The 24,057-nt window shown below is 49.5% G+C and overlaps 1 protein-coding gene across 1 annotated transcript in view; it reads left to right on the forward strand.

The window, feature by feature from the left end:
• The window catches only part of GALNT17 (polypeptide N-acetylgalactosaminyltransferase 17), a 220,355-nt gene extending 203,629 nt beyond the window's left edge, over window positions 1-16,726 (forward strand). Inside the window, exons 8-11 of the mRNA XM_074594579.1 lie at window positions 1,179-1,316; window positions 2,536-2,631; window positions 12,610-12,777; window positions 13,426-16,726. Of these exons, the coding sequence (XP_074450680.1) occupies window positions 1,179-1,316; window positions 2,536-2,631; window positions 12,610-12,777; window positions 13,426-13,554 (531 nt within the window). The 3' untranslated portion in view covers window positions 13,555-16,726. The remainder of the gene's footprint in view (window positions 1-1,178; window positions 1,317-2,535; window positions 2,632-12,609; window positions 12,778-13,425) is intronic.
• The last annotated feature ends 7,331 nt before the right edge of the window (window positions 16,727-24,057 follow it).

Genomic DNA, 24,057 nt, shown 5'->3' on the forward strand with positions numbered 1-24,057 from the left:
TTCGCTAAAGCGGAGTGAATAATTCATTAGAAGATCATTACAAGCATTGTAATGGAAAATTGCTTTCCCAGCTGTATTTAATGATCACTGCAAAAGACAAGAGCAGAAGTTAAAATAGAGTAGGAACCCAGACACCTGTAGGAAGGAGTGAAAGGGGCTGCAGCGAGCTTTTGGTTTGCTTCACCTGGCTGCTGCATTAGTTCCCCAAATTCTGCAATGGAAGAAAAGGTGAAAGGGGGGCGGCTCCCTTCAGCCCCTGCTCCCGTAAGGTTTTCCTCTGGGGACAGATGTCGTGGCTTTGTCTGCTTTGACATCGGCTGGAGCCGTGGGGTTCCTCTGTGTCTCCAGGGAGACTGTTTCACCGTGTAATTGTCCAAATTGTCAAGAGGTTTTTCTGAGGTTCAGCCTCAACTTCTCTTCTGCTGTAATTCTTTCCCTTTATTCTTAGCCTCTATTATATCTGAATCTTAAACCTTTGTCCTTTTCCTTCTTTTCTTCCCCCCCCGCCCTTATTTGATACCTTTTAACGGTGCTGTCCTCTGCGTCGCACGCCTTTGGTGTGTCAGGGGAAGGGTTTTGGAGCTCAGCGCACGGACAGGGGTTTGCATTTCCAGGACATCTTGTAAATCCTGATGTCTATTTACTGTTAAGCCCCTCTGGAAGTCCTCTATGTCAGTCTCTAAACAGGAGGAGAGATCTTTTAAAAATACTTTGTCATTGTGGCTGTTGACAGATTGAGTCTTTCTCAGGTGGATCCAAAGGCCGGGGTATCTGTGAGAAGATTCACCTCTGTTACACTACACTGCTCATATTTCCTCCAAAACCTTTTCTTCTCCGTTGGGGTTCCCTTTTCTGAATTACTTCCCAGAACCAAACCGTGTCACGCATCAGTCCGGTGGCCATGGCAAGGATGCCTTCAAACCCTAGGAGAGAAGTACGCGTCTCCTCCTCGCTGTGGCTGTGAAACCCAAGTCTTCTTCTGGCTTCTGTGAGGATGATTTCAGCTTGGACACACATGCTAAAATTCCCTGGCATGGCCTCAGGAGTTACTGAGCTGTTGGCAGTTTCCAGGCAGCTTGGAAACGGCATCAAACATCAGCGAAATGTCCTCTTTTTAAATTTTATTTTATTTTTTTAAGATTATCCGTTCAGTGACATGCTGTGTCTTTATTTTTCAGAACCCGGGTATAGACATCGGGGATGTTTCTGAGAGAAAAGCGCTGAGGAAGAGCTTGAAGTGTAAAAATTTCCAGTGGTACCTGGACCACGTTTATCCGGAAATGAGAAGATACAACAACACCATCGCTTATGGCGAGGTAATTAAAGCTGAGCAGTCCCTTAGATCAGACTGGTAATTTTTACAGCTGGTGAGTCTCTGATTAGAAATAGCCTCAAAGGAAAGGAATGTGAGTCAAAACCTACTATTTGTGTATAATTATATAAATTTGTATAAATCTGTTCACAGTTTCTTCTGAAACCCTATTTTGGGATTTATTCCTGATCTTGGAGACCAGATACAGTAACATATTTTAATACCTCATTTACTGAATTGACAGAAAATTATCTGTATTACCCGTTGACTCCATGGATTGAGCAGCTGTATGTATATTTTTAATACGTAGTCGTTTTATAAAACCCTTTGACTTAAACTCAGCCCCGTTCCTTACGAGGTCTCTCCGTGGGATACAGTGCGTTGTCACAACAGCTTAAGGACGAGATAAAGTAAGGAGACTTAATTCAATCTCTGCTGGCTTTGAGACCATACTGGGAATATAAAAGCCGGCATTTATGGGAACTGATAATACTCTGTTGCAATAGGTCTCATGGAACAGTGGCAGTTTGAGAAGGCTTCTTGAAGCACAGCCCGAGCGCCCCAGATGGGCATTCATTTTAAGAAAGATTTATTATCAAAGTTACTTAATGCCTTCAAGATAAACCTCCCAAAAAGCAGTATTTGCAAAGGCATTCTTGCAGTTGCCCTACACGGGGAGCCTGCCGAGAGGTGGCCGTTTGGCTTTGTAGAATGACCCCAGCACTTCCACACTCCTCCGAACCGTGTCCTTCAGTCCCCGACGGCTGGTTTGCCATCTCTGCATCTCCTGCGTCATCCCCACAGTGATTCGAAGGGGCTCCTTGCGCTAGCCGGACATTTTTCCCCTGCCTTGTTGAGCGCGTTGAGATTTCGCTGAAATACAAGGGGTTGTGCATTGATTTCAGGCCCCTGGCAACATGCTGGCGGCCGTCTAAAAATACGTTTGTTACCACCACACATGACCAGATACAAAGAAAACTGTGTTCAAGGGAGTTGGCTCCATTGAATGGTGATTATTACATAAAAGCGGTCATCATTAAGCCCTGTATTCAAAGAAAACATACAGTGCACTAAACCTCTCTCTGCCTGGTGACGCCCAGTGATGTAGCACCGTCTATTCTTCCTATAGCAAGGGAGAGGCTAGAGAAATGGCTGCGCGTCACTTCATTGCTTATCTCCAAAGAGACGGGGCCATATAACTCCGTGCTTCTGATTTCTTACAGCTTCGAAACAACAAGGCGAAAGACGTCTGCCTTGACCAGGGCCCGCAGGAGAACCACACAGCAATATTGTACCCGTGCCACGGCTGGGGACCGCAGGTGAGGAGTTACTGTGCGGTACCGGCAGAGCCCGGATGGATGGAGGATGGAGTACGGATGTGCGACTTACCTGTTGGCTTCACTCAAATAGATAAGGCCCAGCTTCTTGTTAAAAATACCTTGGATATAAAGGTGCACTTTCCCAGCTATTCTTAAGAGTAGCCATTTTCTGGATTACCGTAATCACGCCAGAGCTGCGAGCGAAAGCATAATTTGAAAAAGTCTTCCAGATGAGGGTAAATAATGATGCTGAAAGCAAATAGCCAACGAGCAGAGCGTACACAAGGAGAGGGTTTTAAGACGTTTCTCTTTCACCCAGCAGAGTAAAAACTTACCATCCGGGTAAAGAAAACAAACAGTGCTTTTTAGCGGGATGATAATTAGCCATTTCAGCTTGGCTGGGATTTACCATAGCATTAGTTTTCTAGGACTCCTTTTGCCTCTCCAAAAGTGTTGGAGCAAATCAAAAGCTTCTTATCCTAATTTTGAGCTTATTCTAGATTGAAAGTCGTCATTCCAAGATATGCTCTCGATGTCGTATCTTTTGGAGGATTGGTGGATGTATCAAATACTGAAAGTTAATGGTGATGAACTAATTCAGCCTCTTCTGTAGTTTTATCTCTTAGTGTGTTTTAAGAAGAAAGCAGGATGGGAATAGTGCTGGTTCAGTTGCCGTAGATGCAGAACAAAACAGGGTACAACTCTAGCTCTGTCGCTGCTGGCATCTGTTAAACCAACAGCAGAGTATAAGGAGAACTTTCAGGATCTGCAGCTCCACAGATAACTTACCCAGTTCCCCGTTAACTTTTCCTGTCTGTTTTTCTCTTATCTCAGCCCATATCCTCACGTCAGTATTTTGCCTGAATCCCGTGGTTTCCTTTGTGTTTTTCTTTCTGTATGCCTAGCAGTCATCATCTCATCATACAAATCCCTTAGCACAATGTCCTCGTCCCCTACAATCTTTAAGGAGAAAATACAACAAGTTTCCTTTGAGGTCTGAAGCGGAATGGCCATCTTACGACACATGGGGTTTTCAAGAATTACGATGTGATTTTTAGGTTTTCTTTTGTTACTAAAATCATGCCTGAGCTCCCTAAAACCACAGTAGCAGCCTTTGCTCTTCTGGCATTTTAGCTGTATCCAGTGAGACTCTGGGTGTTTATTGTCAGGATTTGATGGATGTATCTGACTTCAGCCTGCTGCTTTTGTCTGAATTTGCCATGTAAATGTGTCTATCCATATTGGAAATTTTAGCCAAGGCAGGGATGATGGGCTCTGCCGTCACTGGGCTCGCGTGGTGTGCAGCAGCAGTGGGTGGAAACAGGGATAAACTCCTCTGTGATGAGGCTGTTTCTTCTGTTGCTCTTCTATTCTCTTTGTTGAAAACACCGTGCTCGTTGCCGGGCCCAGAAATATTCCCCTGTTACCGTCTCTGGATCATTTGCACTGAAGGGATTTGCATCTACTGATCTGCTTTAGAAATTGGGGCAAAACTGTTACCTAAAAGCTGTCTGAACGCCAGGTTTCTAGGCTGCAGCCAGCATCCACGTTCTCTGAAAAGACAGCAATATGTGGTGCCGGAGGGGACCCGTGGCACCTCGCACGCTGGGGTAGGTCCTCGCCGTCGCTCTCCGTTGCCAAGAGGACCGGTCTTGCATGGGAAGCTTACCATTGATCTGGGGGAGGTTAGGTGAGACAGCCCCGTCCCAGCTGTGCCCGGATGCTGAGTTAGGTACATTTCACAAAATCACAGAATCACGGAATGGTTCGAGTGGGAAGGGACCTTAAAGACCATCTAGTTCCAACCCCCCCTCCCCTGGGCAGGGACACCTCCCACCAGCCCAGGTTCCTTCAAGCCCCGTCCAACCTGGCCTTGAACCCCTCCAGGGATGGGGCATTGACAACTTGTCTGGGCAACCTGTTCCAGTGCCTCACCACCCTCACAGCCAAGAATTTCTTCCTCACATCTCATCTAAATCTCCCCGCTTTCAGTTTGAGGCCGTTACCCCGTGTCCTATCATTATACTCCCTGATGAAGAGTCCCTCCCCATCCTTCCTGTAGGCCCCCTTTAGGGACTGGAGGGGGCTCAAAGGTCTCCTCGGAGCCTTCTCTTCTCCAGGCAGTCTGTCTTTGTGTGTTTTGGGGAAGACCTGCTCTCTCGCTGCTGTCGCTGTGCTTTGTGGGCTGTGTCCCTCCCTTACCCACCAAGGCAGCCCTGGCGTGTCGTTCCATCATTTTCTGTTTAGGCATCGTGGTGTTTCTTACTCTTACTCTGCCTGCCAACGGCTTGTTTTAACACCGTGACCCCAAACCAGAGCTGTCGGTGCTGGCAGGTGACACGGGGTTCAGGCTGGGAACGGCCGGGTGGGCAGCGCCGCGTGTCTAAAGCCTTGCGAGGACCTAAGTCCTCTTGAAATCACTGTGTGACAGCAAACCGCCACGGTGCAGTAGCACGGGAGGTGACACAGCAACGAGTGAAGACTCAAATCCAGGCTGCCTGAAACACGCCAGGGTTTGACAGATTTGCTGGGCCATCAAAGGCAAGTTACTGTATCAAACCTTGCCCTCAACCCAGAATAGAGCTCGTATGAAATAAAACATAAAAATGCTCAACACCAGTGGTTGAATTCCTGCTCCCAAGAGCTCTGTGAGCCTGTCCTGCACCTCTGCTCTGGGGTCACCGCCTCTCCCTGCAGGTGTGGAGAGGAGAAACTTCTGCTTCCTTCATAATGTTACAAAAGAAAGCTCAGCGCTGCGACCAAAACAGTGAAATAAAACATAATAAAGACCGTCCCGTTAAGTGCTTTTGCAGGTATTTGCATAATAAAACCCTGCCTGGGAAAATTTCTCCCAGGAATCAGAAAGGAGAGCAGAGAGAGGAAGAAAAGCGCCCCACCGGACAGTAGGGTAATTTATTTATTGAGCAGATTTGCAATTCAAGCATCGGAGCTTTCCGGTTGAAGCAGAGGCTGCTGTGCTCTGGTTTTCGGTCTCCAGCTGCGTTCTGATGATGGGTTGTAGCACGTCTTGGATTTGTTTGTCTTTTTTTTTTTTGAATACCCCAATATTGAATACCTGTGTGAATACCAGAGATACGTAAACTTGATCTTGAAAACAGAAGTTTCTTTAATCCATTGGACGGTACAGATAATGTCAGTCTGGCTCCTTCACAGCGCCCAGACGTGGGAGGAGGTCTTTACTGGGAGGGGGGAGGGTGCTCCAACTGCTGCTTTTCAGGTGGGAAGCGCGTATTAGAGTTCACAGCAAAATCTTGGAGCCATTCCCTAGGGTCTGGGAACATGCGATCCCATTCCTGGTAGCTTTCCTGAGGTAAGATCTGAATTTTTTTGTCACATCTTAATGATGAGCTCATCAAATCTGGCTGAAAATCTGGAGCATTATCAGGGCCTAGCCAGACGGGGCTGTCAGTTCTCTGTTCTATCACAGCCCTCAAATACGACTTAAAGACATCTCTCTTAATTCTCCACCTGCAAAACGGGCCTCGTTGGCATCAGGATGAGTTGACAGTTGAGATGGAGCAAGTGGAGACGTAGAGCTGCAGCTGTGGCAGCCTTAGTGAGTATCTGGGGGTCCAGCGAGCTCAAGGAGGTTCATTTTCAGCCAAAAAAACCTGCATAGTTCAAGCGATGGGAATGCCTGAAGAGCCTGTTCTCACAATACGGTCAGCCCCGGCTTTCCAGGCTCACCAGGGCTGAGTAATCCCAAAGCCCATCTGAGCCTGAGCTGCAAAATTCAGGAGCCACCTGAGCCCAGGAACTGGCCGCAGGAGTCCCTCGGGGTAGAGACAAATCTCGCTTGGGTTTATCCTTGCCTTTAAACAAAGATCAGTCAACCGTGGCTGATTGAGTCACTGCTAAATATAACTGAGCTGTTGCTTAAATGCACACAATTTTTTTCTTAAATGGCACAAACTGCCTTTTGGACTTTCTGGCTGGAAACGTAAACCTCTAAGTGCATTATAGTATGAGAAACCAAATTAGCCTGACATCGTCTGCTAACCCTGGGCTTTAAGATGAATGGCTAAAAGCAGACTATTTCTTTTTTCCTCAGCTGTTTTTGTCATTAAACTTAACGATGTTTTCTTTTCCTACCTGATGTTCTGAAGTCAAATGTTGCGGCGCTGCTGGCTCCCGTCAGCTCGCCGGGTGCGCGAGCTCAGTGCAGAGCTTTCTTCTTGGTCTTCCACCTCCGCGTTGTCCCTTCCCTCTCCAGCTGAGAGCCAGTTCTTGGCAGTTCTTTTGTTTTGTGATACATGCAATTAGTCAAACTCCTTGAAAATGCTTTTTGAAAGTAGCTATCAGTGAGTGCAGGAGCTTTGAAATTAGCCTTTTGCAGAAGCACGGGCACCGCACAAAAGAAATCGGACTCGCGCTACTACTGTTTAATTAATGGGCTGCATGGTGTAATTTATTGCTGGGAGTATAATTAGAAGTAATGTAAACACTGGGTTCAAATAGCTTGCTTGTTTTTTTATGTGTGTATATATATATATATATATATAAAAAACCACCATGAGTTGCAATTCTTTTGGAGTTGTTCAGCACCCAAAAGCACACCCGGTGGTGCCTGTGCTCAGTGTTCACGTGTTCTCCTAAAATCTCAGCTTCTCCTCTCGATTCTGGGGCCCATCACGCATGTGTTTAAATACACCTCGCACTGAAGGAGCAGGATCCTCGGCGGCAGCGAGCGAGGGTACGGTCGAGGCTCCCTGCTGGCATTCTCATGGTGCAAGGACAGCGGTGTCGCGGGTCCCGGTCCCTGCCATGCCAGGTGAAGTTGGGATTTTGGTGGAAGACCTCACTTCTTGTGGGTGAGATCTTGGCTTTTGCTCACAGCACCTCCGTCCCAGCATCTATCAGTGGGGGAAATTGGGACATTTTTGGTTTTTCTCTTGTTTTCCCTTTAGCTTTCCATTCTCCCTGCTTTCCTTCACTTCCAGGTCAAATCATTATCAGATTTCATGATGAAGTATCCTTTTATCCTGTAATTATATTGAGCCTGCTCGTGGATATTTTTTTTCTTCCTGATGGCTTCATCTTTTAAGCAATACATCATGAAAACACCTTGCCGTAATGATGTATTATACTAATAATATAGTAATACCTCATTGGAGTGACAGGACCATGGTGATATATTAAGGTGATAGAAAGCACTATAATACTATAAAACTTAAGATAATGTTCACCCAGCAGAGCATTTCATTTAATTATAGGATAAAATATGTTTTGCCCATTTAAGCATCAGAACTTGAGGACAAAACCATCAATACTGAGATCATCCGGGACGCTGCAGTATCGAGGGTGACAAAATAGCACATCAGATTAAATTGTGTTAAAAAGAAAATTCTCTACGCTTTTACTTATGGTTGCTAATTGATGATCTGCTCAGCGCAGAAAGGAAGCTAAACAATCCTAAATTATTTTCCAATAGAGTCAATGAAGGTCATCAAGGCTTTTATTTCCCAGGTGCTAAGGCCCCTAATTAACTTTCTCACATCCCCGGGATGCAGCCAGCCAGAAACAATAATCAACGAAGATGTATTGGTGGTGCAAGTTTGCTGAGGGGAGATCAGCCCGAGGGATGCTCGGGGCACGCGTGTGGCCGTGCATCCCTCTGCTCTCCCGGCACCGGCCACTGCGGATCCCGCCGGGGCCAAGGAGCCCCCCCAGAAGTGGTGCTTGAAGGTGGGGGACTCTGCAAGAGGCAGTTTTACCCCAAAGGGCGTTTGTAAGAAGCTGGGAGTGTGAATGCGTGTTTCTCTCTGGGAAGGTGGCTTTGGGCCATTTCCACTGATTAAGTGGTTTGAGACCTCGTCAACATTAACCACTTTTAAATGGGTTGCTTGTTAGTATCTTCAAACTCTTTATCTCTGGTCCTTCCTCTTGGTCTTCCTGGTTTGTCTCTCATCCTGTGCCAGGCTGGGGAATTCCTTCAGGCGTTTCCTCAGCCTGGTACCTCCGTGTTTATCTCTTTTCCTGCCGGATTGGCCGGATCCTTCAGCTCATGCCTGGCCTGGTCTGTTTTCTGGAGGCTGACAAACCTGCTTAGCAGGCAACGAAATGTAGGACAGATGACTTTGAAGGACAGATAACAGATTTTTGGGGAGGCAAGAGAGCAGAATTTAAACTCAGATCACTTCAGGGATTTGTCAAAGCCAGGAAAACATGGTTTTGTTATGTGAAATATCATTGGATTTAAGTGGTTGTACGACGTAGGCTGTCGTTAACTTCCTATATCTGGACTGCACCTTGGCAAAACCTCCTCCTTCATCAGTGAAATAATTTCCTTCAAAAAAAGACAAACTTTTATTATCTTTAAGCACCATATGGCTGTGTGAGAAAATCATTGGTGACTGCAAAGCAGCCATGAGATCTCCAAGGGAGCAGCCTTGTTGATGCACTTGCTGACATAGACAACGTTTTTGGAGTGTTTGGCGTTGAAAGAATCGAGAACAGGAGGGAAACATTTGAGAGGAGAAAACCGATGTGGTCCGACAGGAAAACAGTTGGTGGAAGAGCCTTCCTGGATCCTGTGGGAAGAGCTCACCAGGCTGAGCTGTGAGGATGAGGAGGGGTGGGAAGGAGCAGAGAGTGTTCGGGTTGATCGGGTGCACTCCTGGGCAAGAGGGGCAGGATTGACAGAGTTGCATCACTGAGGCTTCCAAACACGATGCCCAAAGAAAGAGTTTATTGAATTCCTGCTCACGGCCGGCACTTCTTGTGCTCCCCTGAGCCAAGGAATGGTGTTACCCCGCGGGTATTTTGCGCTGATGCTGAGCATCCCTATGAGCGCTTGTGGAAACCTCTTGCAGTTACATCTCGTTCACTCAACTTTCACACGTAGCCGAAGGATAAGTTTGCATCAACCACTTTAACTGGGTACCAGCCTCTGGGGCTGTGCTGGCAGCATTGAAGCACCCAGCTGCGCCTGAAATGCTGGGTTGTCAGGGTCGTGAATTGCTGCAACCCCTCGGAAGGTCTTAATCAAAACAGCATGTGTGATTTACTGATATTTGTATGGCATCTTTAGTTTCTAAGGTGGGCTCAGGTTCTTACGCGAGCCCACTGTCTGGAGCTGCTCTTTGGAACATTGGTCAATGCACTACGTGGTGATGAGACAGAGGGGCTTCCCGTCTCTTCTCATGCCGGGCAAATCCAGATAGAAAGTGCTGGTCAGGCTGCAGCCACGCTCCCCGCAGCCGCCTGTGGGGCCAGCTCGAGTGTCGGCCTCTGCTTGGTATTTTCTTCCTTTCTATCGCTCAAGAAAGACCCAGCGGTAGGAGGATCGGTGCTTCACCGCCGGATTCCCATTTACCCGTGTGCTTCTCCCTGGCTGTCACCTTGGGGTTGAGACCCCCGGCTGCCGCGGCAGCTCGCTTCGGAGAGGAGCAAAACAACAAAGGAAGAATTAAAGCATCAAAGGCAAAATATCCCAAAAGAAAAAAAAATAATCCATAAATATCTTAGGAGCGCGGTGGAGCTTGCACTCACCAGTTAGACGGGATTTTTTGGGAATGATGGCTCTCAGGTTTGATGGTTGGACCGGCCCGAAGGCTGGGGCGGCTGTTGGCTGAGCCTCCGCTGGGCTCGGCAGAGCAGATCAGGCGTCAGGCAGTGTGCGAGGTCCAGACGCGTGTTCGGGCCTTTATTTATCTGGCTATTGTACATTGTAGACGACACATCTAATAGATGCACTTAATGCATTTTTCATAATACCCGAGCTTGTTTATCAGCTTGTTTTGTCTCCCTGCAGCCCCAGCCCCACTCCCTTCCTGGGGAAAGATGCGGTTTTTGCTCTACTTATTTTTCCCACCGCATTAGGCGATACCATGGAAGAGCAGAAATCGTGTTGCCTTGTGGGCATCAGGCCAACTGTCTGAAGACAAGCTGCCAAGCATCGTAAAAAAAAAAGACAGCGTCTCACATGCTAATTATGTACGTGGTAGGAAACATTTCGGAAACAGGAGAAGGAGGGTAACTTGCACTGCCCAGTTGGGACTTGTGGGTGATTTCTTCTGTCTGTCATGGAGAGGGCTTGGGTTTTTTTTGTCTTTTCCTTTGTATACCTGTTCCTTTTTGCAAGGCAAGCGGCCTCATCCTCTGCGTTGGTGTTCAAATACTAATTCAGATGAGTTGCGTGGTTAAAAACACACTGTTGGGCTGAGGGCGCCGTCTCGCCCCAGGCTCGGCTCATCAAAACGTCAGACTGCTAAAACCAAATCAAGTGAATCTGAGCCTTCAGCTGGGCAGGGGATGCTGGGGGGTCATTCTTCCAGCACAGGGCATCTCCCTTGCTGGGAGCCCGGCGCGGCGGGAGCTGAGCTGGGTGGTGGGTGGGATCCGTCCTGCTGTCGGGCACCTCGTGCCTGTGGGAGATGGTGAATCGGTGGGAGGAAGAGGAGGAGGTGATGGTTACGGCTTTAAGCTCTGCAGGCTGCCCTCCTTTCCACCAGCAGCTTGGAGGGGGAATTGCTGCCAACCTAGAGAGACATGTACTGTCCTGCACCACCTTGGAAAGGGTTTTGGGGGGCAGAAGAGCGGATCCTGCACTGCGGGATGGGATGGGATGGGACGGGACGGGACGGGACGGGATGGGATGGGGCAGCTTTGCCCCCCGCCAGCATCGACTGTATGGTGCGGGCTGCTGGGGCTGAATCTGCCTGGGGGGAGGGAATGCCTTTGGCAAATGGACCTCAGGGAGATGTAACGGAGCAGAGGTCTTGCTTTGATACACAATGCAGTGGGTAAAAGCGTAACTCCACCAGCAGCTGGGAGCAAAGCGCGGCAGGCAGCCGTCCCAAGGAAGGCACCGGCATGGGGACCAGCCGGAGGATCCGGCACACCTGGACCTACCGCCAGCATCCCTCGGGGAAAGCAAAATTACCTTAACTGGGTCTGCGGTTACTAGTTGGAGTTGGACCCTGTTACATTGTTTTGACTTCGTTTTCAGTGTTTAATTATTCTAACTGTGATAACCCAAACTCCCAGTGTGATTTACTGTCTCTTTTTAGGCGTCTGGGTCATAGATATGCTCAGTTAATTAACGTGCTGAATACTCCTTATTTGTCTGCTAGATAATAGATTGATTCATAATTTAAATAAGCAGCTGTGTATATCTTTCCCTTGAACTATAAAAGGCAGGCCACTGTCATTTGTCTCTTTCCACTCCTGAATTTAAATATGTTTAGGGAAATATTTTGGGGGGATTGTTAACTGCTGCAAATGGAGGAGCCCTTTGTGTGCGGCCCCTCGGCAGCAGGGCTGTCTCGGTGCCAGCTGCCTGCCCAGTGTCCCCAGAGCCATCGGCGCTGCCCGACGCTCCCAGCCTGCAGCTCCCCGGCAGCCAAGCGGGTCCCCTGGGAGCAGCAGTGGGATGTGGGGGTATGGCAGGGGTTAGCTGCAATCCCGAGCCTTCGCTTCTGAGCTGAACCGCAGGGAGACGTGGGCTGGCGTCCCCGGGGAACGGCGCCCATTAGAGATCAGCCCCCTTTGGCTGCCGGACGGGCTGGAGGGCTGTGCCAGATGCAGAGCACCATCGTGTGTAGGCCAAAGCAAGGCTGCCTTGCCAAGCTTGCAAGAAGCCACAGGCTGGGCCAGCGTGACTGGCCAAGACAGCTGGATGCAGCCAAAAACCTGGGGAAATCATCCATTGCCCCCAAGCTGCAGGGCGTTCGGGCCCAAAGGAGGCTGGAGGAGTGATGGGTTTAAGGCTCAGAGTTATTCTTGCCCCTTCCCCATGCTCCAGCTCCTCAACTGCATCTGCAAAACCCCAAAACAACACGAAAAAAAGGCTGGAGAAACTTTGGTTTTTTTTCCTCTTGTCAGTTCTACTTTCTCGGCGCACCATCCTCACGGGTTTTTTCCTGGGGCTCTGCAAACTTGTCCTTTCCTCTGTCGCTTTTTAGTGATGCTCCAAAGATACTGATGGTTGTTTTCCTCTCTTTCTCTGTCCCCCAGCTGGCTCGCTACACCAAGGAGGGCTTCCTTCATCTCGGCGCCCTCGGCACCACGACTCTCCTACCCGATACCCGCTGCCTGGTGGATAACGTGAAAAGCCGCTTCCCTCAGCTCCTCGATTGCGAGAAGGTCAAGAGCAGCCTCCATAAGCGCTGGAATTTCATACAGGTCTGTTAGGGGTCTGCCATCGGTGCTGCCCCTCTGCTTCCCAACCCGGGGGCTGCGGCACATCGTCTTTGGCATGGGACAGTGGGGGATGAGGACGAAACGGCCCTATGTGACAGCAGGTGCCAGGTCCTAGGGCAGAGGGGAGAAGTTAAGAGGGATCAGGGACAGTATTTCAGGACGATTTCCAGTAGAAGTTTCCCTTTCTGGTACCCTGCGGCGTGTGTAACCTGCCCTGTGGATGACTTTCGGATTTCTTTGTTTCTTACAGATAATCTGTGGGGAAATAGGTGAAAACACGGTACTTCTGTGCCAAAGCAGAGAGGAAATAACACACACTGTACACCAGTGTCCCAGCTTCCTAACGCAGGGGTGCAGCCGTGCTATTTAAACATTGCAAATGTTCTTGGGCTGCTGCTGTGTTAGGGATCCGCATTGTCAGCGGTAAAGGTTGCTCATTGAATTCGCGTTGATTATTTTAGGGATTATTTTTTGTTTGAATCGCATTACCGCCCAGCTAAGTGCTGCGCGCTTCCCAGCCGTGCAGGAGGACACAGCTGCACTCCGGGCAGCGCACGGCCCCGGTCTGCTTCACGGGCAACCCCAGGTCTTTAATTTTTGTAATATTTTCCCCGTATCCTTTAATTTTAGAACGGTGCCATCCTGAACAAGGGAACGGGACGATGCTTGGAAGTGGAGAACAGGGGAATGGCCGGCATCGATCTGATTCTTCGCAGCTGCACAGGACAAAGGTGGACAATTAAAAATTTCATCAAGTAAAGGGTAGAAGAGTCAGAGGAGTTTGACTCGAAACACGGCTGACTTGGACTGATGTGACTGGACTCCTTCGGAAAGGACGAAATATCAAAACAGAGCTTTATTCATGTTATTAGGAGAGGACATGGGGGAAATGGGCATTTGTGTCTTTTTACTTTTCTGTATATTAGTCTCCCACAGCTGATTCCAACTGTGTGAAATTGGGTCAGAACTGCTATTTTCTTCTGGCGAGCACTCTAAAAGGTACCACTTATTTCTGCTGGAATGACTGTAATAAGCTCATGCAGACTTGGGAGCATTTTACTGGCAGGGAATTGTTGCTTTCCCAGATGACTCCAAGCTCTCCCAAAGGGCCAGGTAGGTTTGCCCTGTGATCGGAGTCGAGAGATCCTGGATGTACCAGCCTGGCAAGCATGAAAACGTACGTGCTTGCGAGAGGAAAAGGTTGCCAAGCCCCGAATGAGCTAAGTTTGAAAGATGCGGCATCCAGCAGCCCTTTTCTTGAGTCTGGGAGAGGTAAAGCTCCCTCTGGTAGCTCCCATGGATCTTTCCAGCCCTTAATCACAGATGTCATCAAACAAAATCCTATTGAAAAAAGCCACACTGATCTCCCATTGCGCACAGGCAGCTGTTGGCCAGGCCAGCCCCGGGCAACACCAGTCCCTCCCATGGAGACTCCAAATGGGTTCCTTTTGGAAAAGACCTTGGGCGTCCACCTGTCTGTTTGGGCAGTTGCCAGCCCTTTTGGGTGTCAGTCCGACTCACGCATGGGGAGTAAGGCTAGTGGGATGCTTCCTGCCCCTTGGGAGCCTGGGAAGCTGCAGATCCACCTTGCCTTCCCAGCGGGGCCATTGGCCTGGCACCGTCCTCTTGGAGACCCACCGTTACCCTATTTTTGCTCTTTTCTTGTAGAAGCGAGGATGGATGCGCTGGTGTGCGCAACAGCTGGGAGCTGGTAATGCGAGAGAAGGTCCCGCCTGGGCTTCCCTCCCATGGAGGCTATAGGGTTTGGTTTTAAGGCATCCTTGCTCCGAATGAAGATATCAGTAATGGTAGTCTCCGTAACTTTGTAGTGGTGTTCTCTTCCGGAGGCTCGAGCGCACCTGTCCTGCCTGGTCGGTGTGTGATTGTGGTCAAGGCCCACCACAAACAGCACACGTTTCTGCGGTCCTTCATGGGCGATGGTGAAGTGAGGAAGGGAGAGGGAGGGCAAGAGACCAATAAATGGCAGCTTGGCTGAAATTCTTGACCTTGAAGTCACTTGAGGCTGTTAATATGGTGGGGAGATCTCACCGGCTTTTCTTGGCCCACACCTACCAAATCTACCCAGCTGTCATGGGAGACCACTGGTTTGGGGTCCTGATGTCTGGAAAAGGGAAATGTGGTCTCTCAGAGTTGCTTTACATGGATGCCAGACTAATGGGTGGATACGGGCTTTGCTTGGTGGAGAGGAGAAGCCAGCCCATCTCCTGTCCTTCTCACGGAATAAAACTCTCTCTGGTTGCCCTCTGGCTAGGGTGCACTAAAATATATTAATATATGAGATGTACATGTAAATATGTTTCCCAAAGACGGGATGTGCACAGAGTTGTTTGCTGCAGAGCACTCATGCCTGTCTTCCATTTGCATCAGGATGAAGCTACCTGGATGTTTTAATGAGTTTAATTTTCCAATGCCACGCAGCAGCTTTATAACTGATGTTTTAGTAATTTATTGAACAGAAGCTGATATATTTCATTGTTCCTTCTACAGCAATGAGCGTCACATAGGACTGGTTGTTCATTTAGGCTTGACGAGACTTCCTCATCCATTGGGGTTGTCTCTGATTTTTTTTTTCCCTTGCCTTCCTTAATGAAGTAAAACCTCTTAGTTGTCCTGAATTGCAAAGTAGGGAGTCAATGTAGAATTTTGCTCTCTTATTCGCTGTTGCATCATCTCTTGTGTAATAAATTTTAGCACTTACAAAACCAACATGATCACAATGTCTCTAGATGCATGATACGTTTCCCCTTGCATTTGTTGCTGCCTTCTAAGAGAAGCAATTTACTGATGAAGTGGACTCCAGGAAAGTATGGGGTATTTCAGACTTCACAGTTAATGGTCAAAATGGTAAAATGCCCTTTAATTGAGCAATCAGTTTGGTGTCGGTCATCAGTGGAAGCCGCACATTGTTCAGTGTTGGGAAAAGCCTGCATGTTTCAGGATAAACAACCAAAAAGCCCTTGGATGTCGCCTGTGCTATAATTCACAGTTCCCAGTTCAGCTCTAGTCCTGCCAGTGCTCAGGGCGCCAACAGATGGGCTTTGTCAGATTTAATCGTGGTGGTATAAGGTGTCACCGCCCCCAGCCTTCCATCTGCTTCAGCTGCTGGAGGTTTGTGTCCCCATCACCGGCAGCAGAAATGAATGTGTGGCTGCACCTCGGCTACCGTAATTGGCAGGACGTGCTTCAGCTACCGGGCAGGAGGGACTTGCTCTGTTTTAACACACCGGATTGTCAGCCAGAGTCACTCTGGGATGGCCGTGTGGCTCCGCGCGGGAGGCAGCAGCCCCCGGCAGAAGCGGGGTGCAGCACCCACCGTCTCCAGCTGCGTGGTGGCGTTTGTGCTGCCGGAGGTGACGCACCGGCTTGGGAGCACGCCCTCAGGCGACCTGGCCATGAGGATCCTGTTGGTCATGGGCTCTTTAGTCCTTTGGTATATTAAGGTTCAGAGCTGCCTTTCCTTCATGCTCCATACAAACATGGAAACAAACATGTTTGAAAACATTGAAAACAAACGCCTCAATATCCAAAAGGAAGGGACCGGTGGAAATGAACGCTTGGCTGCAGGACCCGCAGGTGGCGCAGAAACCCTGTGGTGGTAGTTTGCCCCTTCTCCCTGGTGTACACAGAGTGCTTTCAACTGACTGAAAAGAAGCAGCAGGAGTAAAATCAGGATTAAAAACCGAGAATTTAATTGGCTGTGTCCGCGTAACTGAAGTGCTGTTCTGACATTGGTTTGTGACATGCAGGGATGATTGCCGAGGCGACGACCCGAGGTCAGCACCCTCCTAAACCGTAGAAATCTGTCTTAGAAATCTGGATCTAAATGTTGCATCTTGCGCTTATCTCTAATAATATGTTAATTGCTTTAAAAAGTGATATCGAAGTGGTTCTTATTAAATATATGATTTGAGCCTTGCCTCTTGAGTGATTTTAAAAAGATTCACTGCTGATGAGATACAGAGGCAGTCATTTTTCTCTGTTACTTATTTAATAGAAAAGTGCTGCTGTTTTAATGGAGCTTCCATTTTAAAAAGAAATGGAAATGAAGGAGAAATCAAGAGAGATGGCCGATGCAGATTAACCTCCCGTTTCATCCATCCCTGCCGGCTGCCACTCTACCAAGATAATGCAGTTACATTCAAGAAGCTGAAAAGAGACGTTTCATGGTAAAAAAGCATCGCTTGCGTTCCTGTACCCAGGCTGGGTGTTTCTAAATATAACGCCAAGCTTGGGGCACTCCTTAGACCCACGTTCTTACATCCGTGTTCTCCTAAAAGCCAGGTTGGCCGGTGATGTGTCCCCTTGAGGGCAGCGAGGTTCGGGTAGGTGTGTGCGCATGCGGGAGGGAAGTGTATCTGTGGGTGCACCACGGCACCATGGGCACCGTTGCAGCTCTCCCACGCGAGGTGAGGACACGGCAGGCTGTTAGTGTGAGTCCAGGTAAGTGTGGCCTCCAACCGTGGGCCTGGTTGAGCAGAGCGTGGTAGATCCATTGTGGATTATCCCATTTACACCCACTGGAAGGATGACGCAACCTTGATGGAAGAAAACCTGGGGTCTTCTTGTGTGCATTTTACACGCTCAAGACCTTCTACAGGGAAAGGTCCAGGTACCATCCAATGTGCTTTACAGTGGATTGAAGTCAACAGCGCGCTCTTACTCTTCCCGTGCCCTTAGCAGGACCTTTGTGCTGCCCAGGGCCGAGAGCCAAACTTTTGGAAAGTTCCCTCTGAGCCCTCAGATGGAGTTGAACAGCTGCCGTTTCGAAGTCAAAACTTTAACTCGTGGACTCCCAATAGAAAAGCCTCTCGGCTTGATCACTGAGCAATTTGGGCACTCATCCACCGCTAATAGATACAGATTTAAGTGCTCCGCTCTGCGGTGTGAAATTAGACATTTGAAATCTCCGCAGCACACTTTTGCAGATGAGAAGCCATCTCGCTTTGGGCTGGGGAATGGGGAAAGTGTGTATGACCGTTAGAAATCTCAGCTGGATTTCCAAGGACATTGAGATGAAATACTAAGGGCCCTTCCCTGTCACTGCCGAACTGAAGTGATCTGTAGGTGGCCCTTTAAACATCAGAAAAACTTTGTGCCAGCTTTAGGGACGTAAACCCTTCCAGCCCCACCAGCCTAGTGCTGGAAAGGTGAGGGGCTGAGCTCTCCTGCATTTTTCCTGAAAGGCCAAGGTCTTGTAGGTGGGCTGATCCTGGGTGTTGGGAGGAGGTGATTCCTAGAACTGCTGCCTTATAAATTAGAAAATTCCTCAAATTATTAATGGCTTTAAATCTTCCTGCAGGCAGGAGCCACACAACAGGCTGAACCCAGTGAAGTTGCTCAGCTCATTCAGGTTTTCAGCTAAGTTGGTGCTGGTGGGACTGGGATCTCATCTGCACCTTTATGCTTAGGAGCAAAGCGACAGCATCCTTCGAGCAATACATTCAAACAAAATACCACAGAGAAATGACGAGCTTGAAATCCCAGCTCAGAGGTCTCCAGTTATCCAGGATATCTTGTCAAGAGCAAGTGAGTTAAGTGTCACATCCCAGGGGAATTACTGCTGATGTCTCTGCTGGGTGCAGCAGGTGGTGCCATCCGTGGCTCCTCGCCCCGGGGAGGTCTCATCTATGGGCTCAGGTAGGAATTTATAGCAGAGAAAAAAAAAAAAAAAAGGTCAAGACTGTGAGTTTGGGTTACTCATGCAAGCCTCAGCTGAGAACTTGGCCCAGTTGCTTTGGATGGGGCTTGGAGCTGAGATACCTGCACGTTGGTTGTGCTCAAGGCAATGCTATTTAGCGGGGAAATAATAACCCAGGCAGTAGCTCCAGGGTCCCCTAAACCGTTAGATATTTATTTTGAAGGCACGCAGGAATCGCCACCTAGAACAGCCATCCTGGTCCTCTGTGTCAAGTGTTGTTCCTCTGGCAGAAGGCAAAATAACAAGAAGAAAGATTGTATAACCCTGGAGAGCTTTCCAGAGGAGGAGTTTCTTATTTTATTCCCATCTGGTGGCTCTGAGACGTGATGGGTAATAGCTCTCCAAATGTCTTTCCTGGCTATTGTAATTCTAGGTTTTATTGTTATAGGCAAGTATTTCATAGTTAGGCAAGAACCCATGCAGGAACTAATTTCTTATTGTGCTCTTCAGAAATCACAGCCGGGAGGAAAATAACAGCAGAGCGGGGACAAGGTGATTTGCTGTGCTGAGATGCAGAATTGTCACCCGGCGCTAAACCGGTAACAACTTCTGGCATTTTGAGAGCAGAAGAGCTACCGCGAGGATCCTTTTAGCCTTGCGAGCTCCCCCTGAGGAGGCCGGGTTATTTCCCGCAGTGCTCCTCAGCGCTGAAAATGTGCTCGAAGGCTCATCCTGGGAAAACTGGTCCAGCGATGCAGCCCCACGTGGTGGATGGTCCAGAGCTCCCATGTGGGTCATTGGCATGTGCAGGAGCTTCCCGAGGGATGCTGAGCTAAGGAGAGGTGTGGTGCGTTTGACCTTGTCTGGCTGCTGGGTGCCTACCGAGCTGCTCTCTCAGCCACCCTCCACAACAGGGCGGGGGGAGAAACTAAGATGAAAAAGGTCATGGGTGAAGAGAAGGGCAGGGAGATCACTCCCCAGTTACCATCATGGGCAAAACAGACTTGGCTTGGGGGAAAAAGTATTTCACTTATTGCAATTAAAATTGGAGAGGGATGGTGAGAAACAAGAACAAAGCTAAAACCACCTTCTCCCCAACACCCCCTTTTTGGCCAGGCTCAACTTCACTCTGTCATTCCCGACTCTTCTACCTCCTCCCTGCTGCCCAGGTGGTGCAGGTGCGTGGGGAAGGGGGGGGCTGCAGTCAGTCCATAACACTTTGCCTATGTTGATCCTTCCTCACACTCTTCCCCTGCGCCATCGTGGGGTCCCTCCCATGGGATAAAATCCTTCATGAACGGCTCCAGCGTGGGTCTCCCGTGGGCCACGGTTCCTGCAAGAAAACTCGCTCCAGTGTGGGGTCTCCGTGGGATGCAGCTTCCTTCAGGGCATCTCCACCTGCTCCAGCCTGGGGGTACCCACAGGCTGCAGTGTGGTATCTGCTCCATCATGTTTTCCTCCATGGGCTTCAGGGGGACAACCTGCTTCACCATGGTCTTCTCCACTGGCTGCAGAGGAATCTCTGCTCTGGTGCCTGCAGCACCTCCTTCCCCTCCTTCTTCACTGACCTCGGTGTCTGCACGGCTGTTTCTCGCACACTTTTGTCACTGCTCTCACAGCAGCTGAGCAGCAATTTTACCCTTTAGCCTATCCCAGAGGTGCCACCCACCAGCTTCACAGCTGGGCTCAGCTTTGGCCAGCAGTCGGTCTGTTGGAGCCACCTGGACCCCGAGCTGGACCTTGCTCTGCTCCGTGCCCGCTGGCCCAGCTGGGACGCCACACAGTTCCCGGAGTAAAGCAGGGAAGGAGACAGCTCTGTCTGTGGGAGGGACGAATTACGACAGAAAGGAGGGATGCCTCTTGCCACTGGGGGTTTTACAACGACTCAGAGCACCTGGGGAGCTGTTATGCCTTTGGAGGGGTTTCTTTGGGCAGGCAGCCAAGGACACTGTTGTCCCGGTGGGGGAGGGAGGCGTGGTGGGGAGGCAGGTGGTTTGGGACCGACCCTTCTGGCCCCAGCTGTGGGGCTCTGCCCTGACCTGCTCCCGTTGCCCGCCGGGGCCCCCTCCTCGTCCCACAGGGATGCACAGGAGCAGCGTCTGCCCCGGCGTTGCCCTCCCGTGCTGCCCCACGCTCTGCTTTGCCCCTCGTCTCCGTTGTCATGTCACAGGCACCTTCACCCCTTCACGTTTTCTGCTTTGGTGCTATTTTTGTTCCACTTTCCCTTTGTCTTTAGTGCTGTCTTGTCTTAGTTTTTGTGTCTGGGGCTGCCTTACATTCCCCTCTTTGTTCTCTGTGTGAGTTTGCTCCATCTCTGTCCTCTCTTGTTCCTTTATTCTCCATGTGTTTTCTTTTGTTTGCTTTCTCTTTCCTTTGCTATTTCTTTTGATTGCTTATTTCCACTTCCATTTTTTTTTTCACTCTTTCTTATTGTGTCCTATTTCATCTCTCTTCTTTTTTGCTCTTGCTTTGTTTTCCCCATATTCTTGTTCTCTCTCCTAGTCATTTTGTTCTTTGTACATCGTCGTTTTGCTGTTTAGATTCCCCATCTACCGCTTTCCTCTCTGAGTTTGTATTTTGAGTTGGAAGCCAGTCTGTGTTTCTTTCTTTAAATTTTAATCATAGTGCCTATAATCCAAATCCCTCCCCCCTGCTTTTTTTTTTTTTTCCTTTTTATTACTGATGAACAGACACCGATACAGCTTGTTACAGCAGCTGGTACCCATCCTGTCTCTGCCAGCGCTGCAGTGCTTTGACACAGGCTGGGGTGGTGGTCATCGCACGGACCAAGTCATGGTTCTCCCAGACTCCAGGACCTCCCTGCCATGAAAAAGTGCAGGCAATGGGTAGACCCTGCTTTCCAGCAGCGGAAAGCTGTGGCGTTTGGGGATGCGTCTCCCTGAGGTGGTGGGGTGAGCCTGTGGTCCCTCATTGAGAGGGTCCAGATCACTCATGCAGAGGGAGGGGGAAAGGCGTTAGGGTAGGTGGGAGGAGGATGGGGGTCTCAGGAACCTGGTTTTGCTGTAGGCTGAGATTGTTTGTTTGGTTTTTTTTTTCTAATAAGGAAAAAAAAACCCAGAATACTCTACTAGTCTTTATGCTACCCTGGTTGAGCCGAATGAGAGCAGAAGAAATGCCCAGAGCCTCCTGTCCGGGTGCCCTGTAGAGGGACCACGAGCACATGGCACTTCAAGGGGAAAAGCCAGGAGCTGTGGGGGAGGGAGGAATCAAGAAAGGGAGATGGAATAGATTAGGGCCAGATGCAGTGAGATGAGCAACGGGCAAATACCTGGGCTGCTTGCTCCAGGATGGGTCTGTCTTTGACCAGGAGGAAGGCGCTTGACCCAGCAAGGAGCCCCAGGAAGGGTCAGCCCTGCCAAGTCCAGCATTGGTGTGTGGGTCACCCCCAGGCCCAGCATGTGGGTCACCCCCAGCACCACAGTGGGCTGGGAGGTGCTGCGCACCTTCTCCGTCCCCTAAGGTGGCCGTACCTAGGCCCCTTGCTGGCAGACGTTCATCCCATCTGGTCGTGATCCACCACTGGTGGTTCATCAGTGCTTCCTCAGGCATCGCTGTCCTCGCTGTCAGAAATATTTTTCACGTCTAGGCTGAATTTTCCTGCTGAAGGGCAAGCCTGAGCCTTCTGCCTTCCCCAGCCCTGTCAGGGAGGCTGGCTGGATTTTTTCCTTCTGTTCCTGTTTCCTGTGTGATCTCTCTTCTGATCAGAAAGGAGCGAGCTGCGGCTCTTTCACGCTTCCTGGCCCAACAGCAGCAGCTCCCTCTTGCTCATCCGTGACCGCTGGAAGCAGGAATCGCTCCAGGCTTGGGGCGGAGTGGCTTCACATGTCCCGGACCCTCAACGGGAGGTGACAGCAAGGGACCATCCAGCTGCTGAGCACGTGACCCACTGGCCTGGGCCCGCCAGGTGAATGCTTGGCCCCAATATAAATCATAAACCCAATTAATTATAGGCAGTCTATAGAGCAAGGTCACGGTCTCACGTTTACTTTCCCAGTAGGATAATTTAGTTGACCTCCTCTGTTTAAGCGTAACAGCTCCCGCTGAGCTGCTTTGTTGCAGTTGATAGCGAGATAATTATAATCCCATCAGTGGTTAAACTGTTCCAATAGGCAAAAGACACACTCTTCAGGCCTTTGATGGATATCTAACGGCTCCCAGAGATTTGATATTAATCAGCTGCTATCTCTTGACTGCTGGGAGGCAAGTGATCGCTGACAATAGCAGGCGAGGGAAAACATGATTTTTCTGCCATGCACATTTGAAAAAAAAAAAAAAATAACGCTTCGCAAGGAGTGTGCTTGGCGGGGCTGAGTGCCGGAGCGGGCTGGGAACCGTTCCTGCTTGCTCCGCTATGGAAGCGGCCTCGGAGCTGGAAATGCAGATGGAAACCTTCCTCCCAGCCTTCAGTGATCCCCGTTAGCCCCAATTTCCTTCTACTGCAGGTGAAGGGATGCGCAGGAACCTGTCTGCCCCTTTGCAGTCGGGGGGGGGGGGGTGGTGGGGTGGTGGTTGTCATTAGTGTCGCATGAATTATTTAACAGCTGGAACGGCGAGGTGAGGAGTGAAAAACGCTGGTTAAAATGTTACTTAATGCTTGATGGCATACGAAACGAAGGCCCCGTAGAATTCCAATCCTTCCTGGAAAAAGGTGGCAGGTGAAACGTATTTACTATTCAAGCCTTTGAACCAGGGCCCTTAAAACCTTAAGATCAAACAAGCTTTTTTTTCATGTTTTAATGAACGATTTCTCCCATGCCGCGGATTTGTGCGTGAAATGACGAAAAGTAACAAGCTCATCCATTTCCCTGCAATTTTGCTGTTAAGCTGCAACGAGACGGACAATCCAGTCAATGACGCTAATACTATTCTTCATAAGAGGTCAGGGGTGCTGAGGGCCTTCGAGCACGAAACTCTTCCCGCTCCCATCCTGCGGAGCAGGGACGTGTTTTTTTTCCCCGAAAATATTGGGATCTTAACCTGTATAATTGCGTCCTGTAACAGGTCTCGTTAAAAGACTGGACTCCTGTGAGACTCCGCGTAGTTAAACAGCACAGAAAAACTGTAATTGTTTTACAAGGAGGGTATTATTTTTTTTTAATTTTTAATCTGGTTAGGGGTCCACACACTTCTGTTGGTTTTCACTTTAATTATTGTTATTTGTGTGTACACATACAGAGAGATTGTTGTAACCATTGGCCTGGAAAACTACCTAGGAGGTATCTGCTCCTCGCTGCGGTGTTTAACGTTTCATGGCTGTTATTTTTTTCAGCAGCGTGCTCCAGCCGCTTATTATGGGAGACCCCCGCACGCCCCCAACGACATGGGTGTCCCCGTGCCGGCCGCTGCGGGAAGCACGGTGAAGGAGACAGCTGAAACGCCTGAGGTGAAGGATGGAGATGGGGCAGAATATTCGGGGCAGGGCAGCCCTGTTTCTGCTCAGAGGCCGGGACGCGGCTGTGGGCAGCGCTCCTGCCTGCACCCCTGCCTGTCCCGGGGGCTGGTGCCCATCCCAGAGCCAGAGAGGATGCAAAATGCTTTATTTATTGCTGGATTTGGGGTTCCCTCTCTTGCTTTGCCATCTC

This window comes from Larus michahellis, chromosome 7, assembly GCF_964199755.1.
Source record: "Larus michahellis chromosome 7, bLarMic1.1, whole genome shotgun sequence".
Taxonomy (NCBI): domain Eukaryota; kingdom Metazoa; phylum Chordata; class Aves; order Charadriiformes; family Laridae; genus Larus; species Larus michahellis.